The sequence below is a fragment of the Protopterus annectens genome, chromosome 8.part0, assembly GCF_019279795.1.
Source record: "Protopterus annectens isolate FY-2018-M chromosome 8.part0, PAN1.0, whole genome shotgun sequence".
NCBI classification, from domain to species: Eukaryota; Metazoa; Chordata; order Ceratodontiformes; family Protopteridae; genus Protopterus; species Protopterus annectens.
The window spans coordinates 18775410-18792848 of NC_056741.1; the positions used below are offsets into that span (position 1 = coordinate 18775410).

The 17439-nt window shown below is 46.3% G+C and overlaps 1 protein-coding gene across 1 annotated transcript in view; it reads right to left on the reverse strand.

The window, feature by feature from the left end:
- The window catches only part of LOC122807962 (chromodomain-helicase-DNA-binding protein 4-like), a 1347878-nt gene that overhangs the window by 324432 nt on the left and 1006007 nt on the right, over positions 1–17439 (reverse strand). Inside the window, exon 27 of the mRNA XM_044078994.1 lies at positions 8782–8929. Coding sequence (XP_043934929.1) covers positions 8782–8929 — 148 coding nt within the window. The remainder of the gene's footprint in view (positions 1–8781; positions 8930–17439) is intronic.

The following is a 17439-nucleotide window of genomic DNA, read 5'->3' on the forward strand; positions in this document are numbered from 1 at the left end:
TAACTTGAAGTGATTGCCCTTGGCTAAAATGTGAAGTAGGGGGAAAGTACATTTGTGTACACTTACCATAAATGTAGATGTTCCGAGTGTACTCACTGTTGCAGTCATCACACTTGGGTTATCTGCCTGCAGGTAGCCCTCAGTCAGCCCGAATACCAGAGACTTGCTATTTCTGCGTCGGATGCTGTCGCTTCTTCCTTGACGTCAGGTCATCAGGGGTATAAAAACAGCCAGTCGATGCTATTACATCAGTTTTTTCTTGCCCCAAATGTCAGGAGTGCCCAAATAGGGAGCTAGGATATGGTGGGGAAAACACCACCAGTAAAAAGTAAATACCAATAGGAATAGCCAGAGAGAGAGAGAATCAGGGGGCTGGAGGGAGGAAAACCAGGACTGCAACAGTGAATACTCTCGAACATCTACATTTATGGTAAGTGTATACAACTGTACTATATTCTTCGTGTTTCACTGTTGCAGTCATCACACTTGGGTTGATTCCCAAAGTTGAGGGAGGGTGGAGGCAGTCAAGAAGAGTTGGGGCTGGCTAGTAGGCCTTGCAAGACTGACGTAAGCAAAACCTACCCTGGATTTGGAAAAGATAGCCAGGTGGTAATGCTTGGTGAAGGTGTGTACAGAACTCCAGGTAGCAGCTTCCAGGATGTCCCTGGTAGGGAGGCCCTGAGAAATGCTGTAGAGGTAGATGTATGCCTAGTGGAATGTGTTCTGACCCCCGGAGGGGTGGGTTTTCCAAGGTGCTTGTAGCAGAAATAGATGCAGTGTGCTATCTATTTGAAAATTGCTTGTTTTGAAATGGCCTTGCCCTCTGCCCCTGTTGTTAAGCTAACTAGCAACTGGTCAGATTTTCTGAAAGGCTTAGTCCCATCAAGGTAGAATCTGAGCTTCTGTGCATGTCCATAGTGCAGTATCCTTTCCCCTTTATTTTGAGGATTAGGGAGGAAGGTTGGCAAATGAATGGATTGGTTGAGAGCCACACTGGACACCACTTTAGGCATAAAGAAAGGGTTAGTCCAGAGGGAAACCCTGTGGAAAATAATGGAGAGTTCCAGCCATCAGTACTTGTAACTCAGACACTCTTCTAGCTGAAGTGATGGCTAGAAGCAAGGCTGTTTTCCAAGAGCGGAATTTTAACTCTGATGAAGCAGCAGGTTCAAAAGAGGGAAGCGTGAGCTTTTCCAGTACAAAGTTAAGGTCCCAAGCTGGGGTGGGTGCTCTCCTTGGTGGCCTTAAGTTGTTTACCGCTCTCAGGAACTGTTTGATGAGAGGGTGAGAGAATAGAGGTGGTTCAGTATTGTAAAGAGCCGAGATGGCAGAGGCATGGATCTTAATGGAGGAGAAAGAAAGGCCTCTGTGGAGTAGTTCTGCTAGGTAATCCAGGATTAGAGGTAAGGAGGGCAGTGCTGTGTTCTTTCCTTTAGACTGAATCTAACAACAATACCTTTTCCACTTTTCAGCACAGGATTCCCTTGTACTGGGCCTTCTGGCTTCAAGGATGAAGTCCAGCACCTGTTTGCTTTGGGTTGTTGGTGTAGTATTTAAAAAATAAGCCAGGTTGAAAGACTTAGGGTTTGCAATTGTAGATGCAAAATCTGTCCCTCCTGCTGAGAAAGCAGGGTTGGGGTCTGATGTAGGTGCCAGGGTGGCACCGTTGTCAGGCTGCGCAGGAGTGGGTACCAGTGCTGGCGTGTCCAGTCCGGGGCAATCAGAATTGTCCTTGGCCTGTCTTGTTTTATCTTGAGTAATACTCTTGAGAGAAGGGGCAGAGGGGGAAAGGCATAAATAGAGAGGTTTTTCCATTGAAAGGACAGGGCAACCACTTTCCAGGTCCTGCTGTGAGCGTTCCTGGTGCAGAATTTGCTTAGCTGGTGGTTGCAGGGACAGGCAAAGAGATCCACCTCTGGGGTCCCCCATTTCTGAAACAGAAGATTGAAGGTGCTGGGCTCCAATTTCCACTCGTGTGGGTCTAGAGATTTCTGCTTAAGTTGTCTGCCAGTGAGTTTTGTTTGCATGGCAGGAACTGATTGTTAGTTTGACTTGGATGTCCAAAGCCGTGTTCCACAGGGCCATAGCTAACCTGCAGAGTGGGTAAGAATGGGTTCCCCCCCTGCTCGATGTACCACACAACTGTGGTGTCGGTTTTTATCAGCAGCTGCCCTAGCACGAGAAGGTATCTGAAAGCTGTCAGGGCATTCTGTACAGCTAGCATCTCTTTATGGTTGATGTGCAGATGAATTTGACTTGGGCTCCAGTAGCCCTGAATACATTTGCCAGCCATGTGAGACCCCATGCATAGTCTGATGCGTCTGTGGTAAGGGTCTGGGTGGTGTGGGGTGGAGGAAAATGCAGTCCCTTGTTGTGGTTGCATGCTTCTGCCCATCAAAGAAACTCTGTTCTTAGACAAGGTAGGATAGAAATGACCATGTCTAGGTCCTGAGAATGTTGGCACCAAAGACTTAAGTACCACTGAAGTTTCCTCATATGCAGTCTTGCATATGGAATTAGCAGTATACATAAGGCCATGAACCCTAGGGCTTTGCAGTACTTTTCTTGCAGATAGCTGGGTTCTGGTGGCCATTTGTTTGAAGTAGTCTGTCAGACAGACCTGTTTTTCTGAAGTGAGGAATGCCATCTGGGAAGGTGTATCCAAGCTTGCAACCAGGGATACAATCTTTTGACTGGGTACCAGTTGTCATTTCTTTTCATTTGTGTACCCCAATGAAGTGAGAAGGCTTTTTACAAATGTCAGGTGCTGAAGCAGCAATTCCTGACTGTCCGCCTGAATCAGGCAGCCGTTCAAGTATGGGTAAATTTGGATATTTCTCTGCCTGCACTATGCAATGGCTGGAGCCAGGCATTTTGTGAATACTCTGGGTGCAGTAGATAAGTCAAAGGGAAGTACAGAGAACTGATAATGCATAGACCTTGCCCTGAAACATAGATACTTCCTGCATGACTCCCTTATGGGGATGTGCAGATAGGCTTCTTTTAAGTCTACGCTGACTAACCAGGCATCCTTGGCTAACATAGGGATTAGCTGTTGCAGGGTAAGCATCTTGAATTTTGGTACCACCAGGAAGGTGGTGAGAATTGAAAGATCCAGGATTGGGCGACAAGAGCCCTCTTTCCTGGGTACCAGGAAGAGTCTGGAGTAGAATCTTTGACCCCTCTGTTCTACTGGAACAGGCTGAATAGCTCTGACACAGAGCAGGGAAAGTACTTGGTTTTAAGCCTCTGCCCACTGGTTTGGAGGAAGGTCTGGAAACCCGCTTGGGATTGGCAGTGAATGGAAATAAAATTTGCACCCCTGGGATACAATGCTGAAGACTCATCGGTCCTAAGTTATGAACATCCAGTTTTCTGCATGAAGGGCAAGTTTTCCTCCTAGGGGCACAAACAATTGGGCAGGGTTGGGAAATACAGTGAATAAGTCATTGGGAGTTTTTTTCCATAAGGAGATGGCTTACCACTCCCTGCTTTAGGGTTGGGGGCACACCATTGCTTAGATCTCTGCATACCCTGAGACTGTAGTCTGGGAGGTCTGTTTCCCCTGGGTCTTGTTTGGGAAGGCCTGGAGGGGGCTGGAAAGGACCAGTGTTTTGATGGGCAATGCCTACTGAATCTAGGGGGGGTTGTACTTGTAGGAATCCTTTAACAGTCTGCATAGATGTAGCTTTTTCTTCCATCTTTTTAAGAACCTCTTCTGCTTAGGTGCCAAACAGTCCTTATTCAAGGGAGCGTCTAGTAATTTAGATTTGACATGATCTGGCAAGGTCTGCTCCTTCAGCCAAGCATTTCTTCAGTACAGAGCCAGTGACTGCTGCCCTGCAAAATGCTTCTAGGGCATCAAAGCCATACTGCAAAGTATGCTTACTAACTTGGTTTGCAGAGTGCATAAGCTCCCGAAATTCTTTATTTTCTGCACAATCTGGAAAAGTTACCACTTTTTTCTTAAGTTCCGTAATATGTTACTGGTATTTCAGCATGTGAAACTGGTAATTCAATGCCCTGATTGAGTACCTCAATCTGTCCAAAGCTCTGGAATCCCTGTCCAAAGGGGTGGGATTTTTGGCTGTAGTAGCCTTAATATCTTTAGGCCCCTGGGAAATGGTCTCTGGGTCAGCAGTAGGATTCTTGAAAAGAAACTTGCGAGTATCAGGTACTCTTTAGTACCGGTCTGGTTTCCTAGGGGTAGGAGGTAAAGTGCCTGGAGTAAGACTGGATTCCATGAAATCATCACCTGCAACATCCACAGGACAGGGAGTATAGCTAAAGTCCTGTGCTGAGGCAACTCAAAAATTCTCAAGAGTTTCTTTTTGAGGATAGTCTTTGCATTCCCAATGGAAATGCTCTCAAAGTATACAAGGTTTCACCAAAAGAAAAATCCTTTGGAGGCAGAGGGAATGGATTCCTCTGCATCTGAATCCATATAGGTGGATAAGAGCATGTCTTCATAATCAGAAAGGTCAGAGTCATCTGACTCCTGGTCTGTAGAACCTGAAGGGGATTGGATTCTTTGTCTCCTTGCAGGGGAAGGCTGGCTCGCCCTAATCAGCGTAATAAAGGTCTTCAGCCATTCTATGCATGTTTTTGTCGCATGGGTGCCTGAGCATATGCTTTGGTTATCTGTTTTCTAGGTGTAGTGCATACTCTGGGCCCAAGAAACTCGGTAGTTTTAGTTAAAGAAGTTGGTTTGTTTCAAACATCGGTACAGCGAAAAACTGCCTCAGAAGCTGGTGCCTGTACAGCGGCTCCGGACCCATCCAAGGCAGAGACATCTGCCGGTTCCATAGACGAAGAAGCATCTCGCCGCATACTAGGCATAAAGAAACTTCCCCTCCCAGGAGATGTTGAGAGCGTCTACTCTCCAGGCTACAGGGGAGTAGGTCTCTGAGCAGAAGGTCTGCAGCTGCCGTTCTGAGGGAGGCAAACAGGTCTATTTGAGGTGTGCCCCACTGGTGGACAATATCTAAGATGACAGTCCTGTCCAGCATCTATTCGTGTTGTGGAGAGGATGTCCTGCTTAGATCTGCTTGCTTGTTGTCCTGCAAGGGAATGTAGGTTGCCTGCAGGGACAAGTTGTGGTGAGAGGCTAGATCCCATATCAGCAGGGTTAGTCTGCACAGCTGATATGCCTTTGTCCCTCCCTGTTTGTTGAGGTACCACATTACAGTGGTGTTGTCCGTTACTATTTGAAGAACCCCTGGTAGAAGCAGAGGGGTAAAGGTTTTTAGAGCTAAGAAGACTGCTGTCATATCCCTCATTGATATGTTTGGCCCTCAAGGAAGGATGCCGGGTTGTTTGAACCCTGTAAGATGCCACTGTGGCCCCCCCACCCTGAATCTGAGGCATCTGTATGCATTATCTGGGGTGGGCTGGAGTGGAAGCCCCGGGTTTAGCTGGACTTGTTGGATCCACCAACTGATCTCTTTCTTTAGAAAGGGAAGGAGGGGGATTACTTGCACCAAGTGATTCTGGTGCTGGGACCAAATGTTTTAGAGCTACCACTGTAGCTTGCGCATATGCATTCTGGCCAGTGGCAGCATAGGGATGGCTGCTGCCATTAAGCCCAGGAGTCAAAGGAATTGCCTTGTAGTTAATACCTGTGTCTGTAGCAGCTCTTTGAAGTGGGAGGTCAGGGACAGGACCTTTCTTGTGGAAGAAAGGCCTTCATTCTGTCTGTTCTGATTCTGCAACCCAAAAAAAAAATCTTGTCCTGGTCTGGGCTTAAGGAGGACTCTGTAAGGTTGAGGGTGAACCCTAGATTTTGTAGAATGGACATGGTGAAGTGCAGATGATTTGAGAAGGTATCTTTGGACTCTGCCAGCATTAGGATGTCGTCCAGAATGGGGTAATCTGAATTCCCGGGTTCTGCAGAAGGCAATGGCCGGGGCTAGGCATTTTGTGAACACTCGGGGTGGGGGGCAGTGGACAAACCAAAGGGCAGAGCAGTTCTGATGGGTATGTGCAAGTAAGCCTCCTTTAGGTCCAAGATGGCCATGAAGGCCTTGGCTAGTATGAGAGGAAACAGAATTGGAAGTGAAAGCATTTTGAAGGTGGGCACCTGAAGGTAAAGATTTAAGGAGAGGTCTAAGATGGGTCTCCATGGGCAGTCTTTCTTGGGAACCAAGAGACGGGAGTAGAGACCTTTTTATTCCTGCCCTGAGGGGACAGGGTCTATGGTACCCAGCTTCAGAAGGTCTGTCAGAACCTGTGGAAGGAGATGCTGTTGGTTTTTGGGAGGGAAAGGGGATGCTTCTCATGGGTAAGTTTTTCTTTCCAGGAGAGGAAATATCCTTTTTGTATAATGGATAGTACCCATTTGTCAGAGGTTATGGTTTTCCCAGAAGGGGAGGCAGTGGGAAAGGTGTGCTGAGAGTGGTAGGAGGGCAAGGCAGTCACGCATTCTTGGAGCCTCCTCTGTCCTGAAAAGGTTGCCTAGGTTGAGGATGCAGGGCAGCAGGTCTGGAAGTGGTGGGTCTTCTTGCACCTCTTCTAGATCTGGAAGAGGAAGTACCCACCTGGGCTGGGTTTCGCCTTACAAAGGTTGCTTTAGCTGGATAGTTTCTTTAGTACTTGTGACTGGGGGACACCAATAAATGTTTTATGTCCTGAAATTCTTTACTTTTTTCTTGCAGATTCTTAAAAAGATGTGCAGATTGTTTTCCAAAAAGGAAATTGTGGTCCAGTGGGGCATCCAAGACCTTTGACTTAAAGTCTTCTGGGAGATTTGAAGTCTCAGCCAGGAGTATTTCCCGAGAACTGAAGCAGATGCTGCAGAGCAAGCAGATGCTTCAGCAGCATCATAACTGCATCTAATGGAGTGCCTGGCTACTTGAGTAGCCAGAGAAAGTTTAGAGGAGATGTCAGCCTTAATGGGGCAGTCAGGGATAGTGGCCAGCATGGAAGAGGCTTGACAGACCAAGTCCAGAGCATATTTAGTCATATGCATCTGATAGTTAATGGCTCTGAAAGCCAAAGTGGAGGAGATGTAGACCCTTCTTGCCAAATCTATCCATAGATTTGCTGTCTTTATCTGTGGGTAGGAGTGAGGCGGAGGGAAGGAGTCTGGACTGCTTATCAGGATAGGTGGCAATCACTGCTGGATCTGCTAAGGGTGGTTTGAGTGAGAATTTCTGCTCATCAGGCACCTTGTTAAAAGTGATCTGGTCGCTTGGGGGCAGGTGGCTGCGAGTCTGGAGACTTAGATGCAGAATTCAAGACATCCAAGTATGCAGACAGAACTGGTGGAGCAGCAGAAGGGGAGGGGGATTCTACTTGAAGCTCAAAATACCTCTTCTGGGCATCAGACATTTGTGAAGTATCTCATTTGAAATAATCTTTCATTTTGGTGATAAGTCTCACCAAAAGTGATATCCTCAGGAGGTGAAGCTCCCTCAACGGATTCTTCATCAGGAAAATAATACCCCTGGGGTGAAGCAATTTGGGAGGTGTTAAGATATGAAGTCCTCAGAGGAGGAAAAATGTATTATGCTCTTCCTCCCTAACCTGAGATGTCATTGGGGGGCTGAAGCAGGCCTACGGCTGAGCAAAGGCAGAGTAGTGGAGGATGAGGCTGAAGGCCTAAGGGCCATAAAAGCCAGCATCAGGGAAGAAGTGAAGGACTGCTCGTCAGGTAGGCCTTCTGCAGTGGGAGAGGCATGTTTGGTTTTGTTTCTTTTTTTCTGGGGTAGATGGATCAGGCCTGGAATTGGGTCTGGTAGGAACCGTATCCGAAGGCAGGATCACTGTCGGGGGCTCTACAGATTCTGGTTCCCCCTCGAGCTCGACAGTAGTTTGGGTCTGGGTTGGCTCCAGGGATGGTCGTCGGCTGAGCAACGGCTTCCACAAAGGTAGTTGAAGTCGACTGATCTACCAGGGGTCCCTCAACTCCTAAATCGGCAGCTGGCGGGGCGTCCGGTAATGGCGCGGCAGATGAAGAAGGCCTAGGAAATTCGGGCTTCTTACGCGGAGGTTCTGACAAGGCCTCCAAGGCGGGATCCATCCTTAGAGCTAACCACTTAAGGTGCTGGTTTTTAAACAGAGGTTCAGCGCAGTCAGACGGCTGCATAGGGTCTTCGGCACAAACGACTGACAAATGGAGCAAGCGTTATGGTCGTGTTCCCAGCCTAAGCAAAAAACACACCCATCATGGGAGTCTTTATTGGGTATCTGGCACCCGCATTGGCATTTACCCTTTTTACCTGACATCAGCTATAAATTGCTACACAAACCAAGCCTAAGCCAAAACAATCAGATATGAATATTGAGACGTCTGATCTGAAGGAGCTAATACACAATGTGTTGGTTGTCTGCGGCTGAAAAGTTCTGAGGATTGTGCGTGCAGATGTCACACTTAAGGCCCCTGGTTTATGGCCTTACGTGCAATGTTCCCCGCAGCTGCAACAACCAAGCTGAAGCTTTTGTATAGGAGCAGATGTACACGTCACCTGAGGGCAGGAAATCCTACAACAAGAATACTGTAACACAGGAATAGAAGGACATCTTAAGACCTCCAAAGGAGACCAGGGTATGGACACAGACACACTCAACAAAGCTGAAGATGAAAGTCAAAAATGCATTAGATGGTACATCTTCAGGTACACCTTCTTCAAACCATCACAAAGCTGACATGAAGCTACACATTTAGCAGGAAATAACTGTTGGGTTCATCAGCTGAGGAGGGGGAAGCTAGTTATGTAGACAACCAGAGGAAATTTGCCAAGTACAAGAAATACAAAGGTTCAGTGACAGAATAACTTGTACCTTTAACATCGGCCTCCATTGGTTCTTCTCCCTTCTCCTTCTGAGATGGGGTTGGAGCTGCATTTTTCTCATCTTCTGCCTTTGTTACTGGTGCTGGTTTCTCTTCTGCTGATGTTGTTGTCTTTGCCTCATCAGCGACTCCTGAAGTCTGGGTAAAAGAAACTGTTTGCATTAGGATGTTGTAGGTGCAAGTATTAACCATTTAAATATTAACCAAGTAATCTTGTGATGCCAAATAAACAAGTCTATTCAAGTCTAAATAACTTACCCAAGATGGTTAACCATAGGAAAGTGCAGATGTGAGTATGCCCAGTGTAAAAATTGACGTTTCCGCACAAGGATCCCTTCTACTATATTATTCATCATCTATGGGAATCAGCCACAGCTGTACATATGCTCTCCCAGAGTACACAGTAAGGCAACATAACTGATTCTTTTACAAGACTCTGCATATGAGAAAACCAATACTGTCTGGGCCAAAATGGTGCTTTAAGTAGGCATTCTTGGCTTGTCCTTCCTCATATTTTGTAATACCCTGGGGGATCAGGGGCATTAGAGGGACAGCATATACCAACAGACCTGCTCATGCTATGGAGAAACTATCTGTCACCCAGGCCTCTTGTGCTAATATCATGGAGCAATATTTGCTTAGCAGTCTGTTTTCAGGTTAAGCAGTGCAGAAATCTCAAATGTCACACCCACTTATGGACTGTCCAACATCCATTTGTTAGTATCTTCTCGTGTCGTTTAGATCCAGGGTCACACCACATAGGTCAGTGAAAAAACTTGTTCAATTTGCAGAGGTCCAAAATGGGCCTCCCAAGTTCCTTCCTTGCTTAGGACTAGCAGCAGTATGGAGTAGAACTCAGGCCCCTTTGCTTTCTCTTAAACATTATATGGCTCTTTAAGATTGCACACTTCTATATCTGGAGGGAAAAAGGTACTGCAGACTTTGGGAACAGGAAGCCAGCCTTCCCAAAAAGAAATGTACCCTGTAACCCTGCCTTACTACCTGCAGTGCCCACCTGTCTGTGTGATGGGCTTCCACTGCTACACAAAGCAAGCCAGCCTGCTTCCTACTCTTGAGGGAAGTGGGAATGTGCGAGTAGCTTATGGAAGAGGAGGGGATTGAAGGGTGTAGACTCTGCTGAATCATACTTGCTATCTCTTTCATAGTCCTGAAGCTCTCAAGGCTTTCTCCTCTAGTATGACTTTTCTGTAGCTACCTTTCTTTCCCTGTTGTAGTTCAGTCTTCTGTTTATAAGATAATCCTTTACAAATATAACTTCTGGTATATTATGGTGCACAGCAACAGTTATCCCACTCCACAAAGGGGAGCCACCACTGATCCTGGGAACTATCGCCCTATTAGCCTGACGAGCCTGGTCTGTAAGGCCATGGAACGTATCATCATGGAACTCAAAGACATTGGTAACCTCCAAACTCTGGACCACACACAGTTCAGGTTTGTGAAAGGCAGATCATGCCTCCTGAACCTGATCGACTTTTTTGAGGTAGTCACCAAAGCTGTAGATGAGGGTAAGGTGGTTCACACAGCCTATCTTGACCTCGCCAAGGCTTTCAACACCATCTCCCATTCTGAAATTATAGCTAAACTCACTAAACTAGGTATAAATCCCTACGTCACAAGATGGGTTACCAATTGGCTCACTGACAGAACCCACACTGTAAAAGTTGCAGACCCCAAATCTGACTTCAAACCAGTGACAAGTGGAGTACCACAGGGTTCAGTCCTGGGACCGCTCTCCTGTTTGATATCTACTTCTCTGAAGTAAAGGCTAACACAGAAGACCTTTGGCTAACGAAGTTCGCAGATGACCGCAAACTAGGAGCCATAGCTGTGTCCCCAAATGAGGTGGACATCCTACATAAGGACCTCAATGAGATAGATGCCTGGTGTCAAAGCCATGGCCTCAAGCTCAATGCCAAAAAGTGCATTGTCATCCCCTTTGGTAAAAACTCTGTACCCATGAACTATCACATAGGCGGCAGTTTACTTAACGCCAAATGTGTGATAAAGAGACCTCGGGACCCAGGTGGACAGTAGTCTCTCCTTTGATAATCACATCCCCACAGTAGTCAGGAAATCCTACGTGGCACACATCACAAAAGCGTTCTCATCCAGGAAAAAAGAGGTCATTGCTCCCCTCTACTCGACACTCATTAGACCCACTAGAGAGTACAACGCCCCTTTTGGAAAGTACCTCAAGACATAAGCAGTAGCTGGAAAGGCCACAGAGGTACCTCACAAAGAGGATTACTGGCTTCAAACAGATGCCCTACACTGACCGTCTCAAAAAACTCCAGCTTTACTCTGTAGCATATCTCCTACTCAGAGGTGATCTCTGCCTAACATATAAAGCTACGTCAAACCCAGAGCTGTTGGACATGCTACACCTAAAGAAATCCCAATCCCTCCGAGCTACACGCTCTAGGGACCTAAACCTTGTCACCACAATAAACAGGACATGCTGGAGAGATAGATTCCTGTCCCAGAGACTTCCCATACTCTGGAACAAGCTACCTATCTATGTCAAGAAAAGTTCCTCATTAGCCATCTACACCCACGTCTTTGCAAGGACATTTAAACTTCTCAACTATATAACTTCTATGACTTTCTGGGAGCAGGGCATTGTGAATCTGGCTCCAATGAGGTATTAAAGCTGACTTTGAACCCCTGAAAGACTACAGAGGAATGGTTGTAGATGTTTGAACTCAGCACAAAAAACAGTTCAATACACCCCCTCCTTGGCTTCACTCCATTTAATATGTGCATTAAAGTTAAGGGTTGCACCTCAGGAGATTGCCAGAAAAAGGCTGTTTCCTCATCTGTTTCATAAGAGGAAAAAGTAAGGCTGCCCAGAATACATGTTCTTCTCAATACTCAAGTCTGACACTGGCTCGGGAGAGCAATGAAGTACAGAGCTTTCCCAGGTGGGAAGCTAGAAAGTACAGTTATGTACACCTACCATAAATGTAGATGTTCGAGTGTCTTCACTGTTACAGTCATAACTGTAGGGTGCTCCTGCCGGCAGGCAGCCCGAGGTCGGCCAGAATCCCAAAGTCTGGGTCCGGCGTCGGCTGTACAAGCTAGTACCCTGACGTCAGTACGCTTTGGTACATAGCCCTCAGCCGACGCCATCTTCTCCAGCCTTTCTTGCCCTAGATGTCAGAAGTCCCCAATAAAACAAAAATGAATCCAACAAGGAAACACAAATACACCACAAAAAAGGAAAAGGGAGAAAAAAAGGGGATAGGAGGGAGGGAAACCCCGACTGCAACAGTGAAGACACTCGAACATCTACATTTACGGTAGGTGTACACAACTGTACTATGTTCTTCGTGTTTCACTGTTGCAGTCATAACTGTAGAGTGGAATCCCAAAGCAGTGTAAAAGGGGAGGAGGCTTTAGATAGAAGGGGAGGCAAGAATACCCTGCAAAACAGCAGAGGCAAAGCCTGCCCTGGTCTTAGAAAACAGAGGGAGAGTGTAGTGCTTGGAAAAAGTATGCACAGAACTCCAAGTGGCAGCTTCCAAGATATCCTTGGTAGGGACTCCTCTGAGGAAAGCTGTAGAAGTGGCAGCTGCTCTAGTAGAATGACTTCTAATGGTACCTGGAAACTGTTTCCCATGATGAGTGTAACAAAATCTGATTCCATAAGCAATCCATTTGGAAATAGTTTGTTTAGAAATAGGTTTTCCAAGAGAACTGGAAGCAAAAGAAACAAACAACTGATTAGACTTTCTGAACTCTTTAGTCTTGTCCAGGTAAAATCGTAACTGTCTGTGGACATTAATGAATGCAAAATCCTTTCCCCTTTATTTTGAGGATTTGGAAAGAAAGTAGGAAGGTGAATTGTCTGATTTAAAGCCACTTTCGAAATCACCTTAGGCATGAAAGTAGGATTGGTCCTCAAGGATACTCTGTCCTGATGGAAAATAAGGTATGGTTCCACAGCCATGAGAGCTTGCAACTCTGAGACCCTTCTGGCAGAGGTCAATGCTAATAAAAGAACAGTCTTCCAAGATAAAAACTTAATATCTGAAGATGCAGCAGGCTCAAAAGGAGGCAAAGTAAGTTTTTCTAAAACATAATTAAGATCCCAGGCAGGGACAGGAGGGGTCCTGGGAGACCGCAAATTTTTAGCCCCTCTCAAGAATTGCTTCACCAAAGGATGAGAAAAAACAGGAGGATCAGAACTGAAATGCGCAGAAATAGCAGAAGCATGAATCTTAATGGAAGAAAAGGAAAGTCCTTTAGATAAAAGTTCCGAAAGGTAAAGCAAAATAGAAGAGAGATCAGGAACCAGAGGATCCGAACCTCGGTCTTGCATCCAAATACAAAACCTCTTCCATTTAGAGGCATAGGATTTCCTAGTGCTAGGCCGTCTAGCTTCCAGAAGAACATCCAAAACTTGTTTGGGAAGACTAGAGGAAATCAAATTCCTTTGAAAAGCCAAGCTGCCAGGCAAAGGGTCTTGAGATTGGGATGTAGTAACTGACCCTGATGCTGGGACAGAAGCGAAGGGTTCAGAGGGAGAATCCAAGGAGGCCCCAAGAACAGGTGCTTTAAAGTTGGATACCAAAACTGTCGAGGCCAATTTGGAGCAATCAGGATGAGGAACTTGGGCTTGTCCTGTTTTATCTTCAGTAATACCCGAGGTAGGAGAGGAAGAGGAGGGAAGGCATATCCTGAAAGACTTCTCCAGCTGAAGGACAGGGCATCCACTCTCCAAGCTGTTTTGTGGAAGGCCCTGGTGCAAAAGCGAGGCAGCTGATGATTGAGATGGGATGCAAACAGATCTATCTGGGGACATCCCCAAACTGCAGTAATCCTGTTGAATAAGTTGGTGTCTAGCATCCATTCGTGAGGATCTGAAATGTTTCTGCTCAGACTGACTGCTAAGAGATTCTGTTTCCCTGGAATGAATTGAGCCTGGAGATGTAGATTCAAATTTAGAGCTGTGTCCCATAAAGTCATAGCTAGTCTGCAAAGGGGGTATGAATGAGAACCTCCCTGCCTGTTGATGTACCACATGACCGTGGTGTTGTCTGTACGAATTAGCAGAGGCCCTGGTTGCAAAAGGTTCTTGAAGGCTAGAAGGGCATTTTGAACTGCCAACATTTCCTTCAGATTGATGTGCCAGTGAAGTTGGTCCTTTGTCCAGGTTCCCTGCTGGCAATTGTCTAGAAAGTGTGCTCCCCAAGCATAATCCGAGGCGTCCGTGGTTAGGACTTGAGTAGGTTGAGGTAGACGAAAAGGCTTTCCTTCGTTTAAAGTGCACACCCTGGACCACCAGAGGAACTCCCTCTGAAGGCAGGGGATCAGAGGAATCAGAATATCCAGATCGTGGTAATGCTGTGACCATACACTTTTCAGATACCATTGAAGCTTTCTCATATGAAGCTTTGCGTTTGGAATCAACAGAATGCAGGAAGCCATGTAGCCCAGAGCCTGCAGGAATTTCCTTGCAGTGAGCTGAGATAGAGTTGCCAAGGTGTTGAAAGTAGAAGCCAGCTGAGTTTGTTTTTCTGGAGTGAGGAAGGCCCTTTGTAAAGTTGTATTTAAGAGGGCTCCCAAGAATACCATTTGTTGAGAAGGGATCAAATGTGACTTTTTTGTGTTTACTGAGAATCCCAGTAGGAGGAGAAGACGTTGAACAAAGTCCAGATGTGGAAGTAGAAGATCTTTGCTGTCTGCCTGAATAAGGCAGTCGTCCAAATAGGGGTAAATCTGGATCCCCTGAAGTCTGCAGTAAGCCACTACTGGTGCCAGGCACTTGGTAAAGACTGGTAAATATGAGTCCAATTTCTGTAAAAAAGAGAGAGTTTTCCTCCGAGAGGGGCATCCAGGTGAAGGAGTCCTGTAGCCCAACCAAGAGAGTCATTGAGTTTGCTTTCTTTGAGATTGGGATCTGTCTTCTCCCCTTCCAGGTGAAGAAGCAGTCCATTGTCTAGATCTGTAAGAGGCCTGCCCTTGACCACGACCTCTGGAGCGCCTATATCTTCCCCTTTGAGGCCTGTCAGACGTGGGAAAGGAACAATTTTTAGAGGGCCAATTCCTGGAAAATCTAGGAGGCTGAACTTGCAAGAAATCTTTTACAGTCTGCATAGACTTTGCCTTTTCTTCCATGTTTTTAATAACTTCCTCAGCCTTGGATCCAAAAAGAACATCATGTTGAACAGGAGCATCTAATAACTTAGCCTTAACCTGTTCAGGTAAACTTTGTTCACGAAGCCAGGCATGTCTCCTGATAACAGTACCAGAGGCTGCAGCCCTGCAAGAAGCATCCAAAGCATCAAAACCACAATGTAAACTATGCTTGTTCACTTGTTCAGTAGCATGCAGGACATCCTGCAGTTCCTTATCCTCTGCACAAGCAGGAAGGGAAGCAAGCTTTTGCTTTAAAACAGACAAAAGAAATTGCTGATACTTAAACATATGAAACTGGCAATTTAAAGCCCTTACAGACAGGGTAGCAGAAGTATACACCTTTTTTCCCCACCTGTCTAAAGCACGAGAATCCTTCTCAGAGGGAATAGGATTTTTAGAAGTAGCCACCTTAGCAGCCTTAGAGCCCTGAGAAATAGTTTCAGGATCCGCAGAAGGGTTTTTAAATAAAAATAAATGAGAGTCAGGAACCCTATAAAATCTATCAGGCTTAGAAGGAGCAGGAGGCATGGAATCAGGATTCAAATTAGCCTCAGAAAAAGCATCTACAATGTCCAAAACAGGAGGGATAGCTAAAGGCCTATGTTGAGGAAGAAGAAGAAATTCTCTAAGCCTCTTCTTGGAAGCAGAATACTCCTGTCCTTCCCAATGAAAATGTTCCCTCATCTCATGCAAGGTTTCCCCAAAAGAGAAATCCTCAGGCGGAGAGGCCGAGGGTAAAGAGTCCTCAGCATCCGAATCCTCATAAGGAGGAAAGGAATAGTCCTGATCTGAGGAAGAAACAGAAGATACAGAAGCCTGGTCAGAGGAATCCAGAGTAACATCCTGTCGAGGCCTTTTCTCAGGAGGGGGGTGAGAACCCCTAATCATTGTAAGCAAATCTTCAGCCATCTTTAACAACTGCCTTTTGTGTCTTGGGAGTGGATTCAGAAGCAGCTTGAGCAGGAACTTTAGACTTTACAGGAGTCTTTGTCTTTGAAATAGTTAAGTGAGTAGGCCTGAAAACCCCCACAGAAGCTGGTACCTGCACAGCGGTTCCAGACCCATCTGAAGGAGCGACGTCCGAAGGTCCTGCAGCAGGTAAAGTAGTGGGCCTTGATGGCTCCCCATGGGAGTCCGTATCGGCCATCGGTTCAGAAGTGGCGGACGACAGGGGCTGCAAAAGCGCCTCATTGACGACAGCCGAACCGGACGCTGGCTCCAGCTGCGAGTCCTGTTTGGACCTCGGAGGCCTGTCTTTGTCTTTGCGCTTCTTTTGAACTCCGGTAGTATCCGACGACATTCTATAATTGAAGCGTCTGCCAAAATAATTTAAAGCCCAATCGTACCTGCGCTTGCTAGTATAAGAGTTGAACCTGGCACAGAACCGACAACAAGAAACGTCATGGTCAGGGCCTAAGCAAGGTAGACAGTAAGAGTGGAAATCTTTATGAGGTATTTGTTTCCCACACGCTATACAATTATTAACTTTTTCTGACATCGGAGGAACAAGAAAAAGATTCCCCAATGGGGTACTTAGCTTTGAGAAGAGAAGTAAGAACTTCGGACCGACAACAACAAAATACGCTGTTCGAAAATCGCCAACCAACGACTTGCGAGCTGCTTTCCACCGCACGGCAAGAAAGACTGGAGAAGATGGCGTCGGCTGAGGGCTATGTACCAAAGCGTACTGACGTCAGGGTACTAGCTTGTACAGCCGACGCCGGACCCAGACTTTGGGATTCTGGCCGACCTCGGGCTGCCTGCCGGCAGGAGCACCCTACAGTTATGACTGCAACAGTGAAACACGAAGAACATCATGTAACCTCTAAACATGCTGTGTACTCTTCAGCAAATTGCCTATAATCAAAAAAGGCTGGGGCCGGGCCAGATTTCACAAGGTGAGCTATTTTCCCATGGGATATAGAGCCAGAAGTCTGAATTTGTTTTTAATATCCAAAACTGTCTTTGCCTTTCCCACAGTACAAGGTTCCTGGATAAACAATCGGAATACCAAGTGAAAGACAATGCCATGCAAGTGGTAAAGCATGCTCAACCAAGTCCTCTTATAGATGTCTAGGAACAGACATCTGGCTGTGATGCATCATGAATTACTAGTGAAATCCAGCTTGCAGCAGGACAGCTGTCTCACTGTCAGCCTCCAAAGGGGCAATGAAAAAAACAAATACCTGCCACTGCTCCCAACAAGTATATGCCTCAGACAGCTGGTGCTTTTAGGTCCTTCCACGGCTGACAGGATGACATCTCTCTCTCTGTCCCATTTTTCTGTGGTGCCTCACCTTATGCCTATCAGAACCTCTGAAAGATTCCCTAGAGAAGGGCAGACACTCCACTTAAATTTTTAATGCTCAGGACAAGTCCACAGACTACAGACCCTACAAAGTTAAAGGAGCCCATTGTTTAAGTGATGGCTATTGTCTAAGCAGAAGAGACATTGAACAAAACCCATCCTTTGGCATAATTTG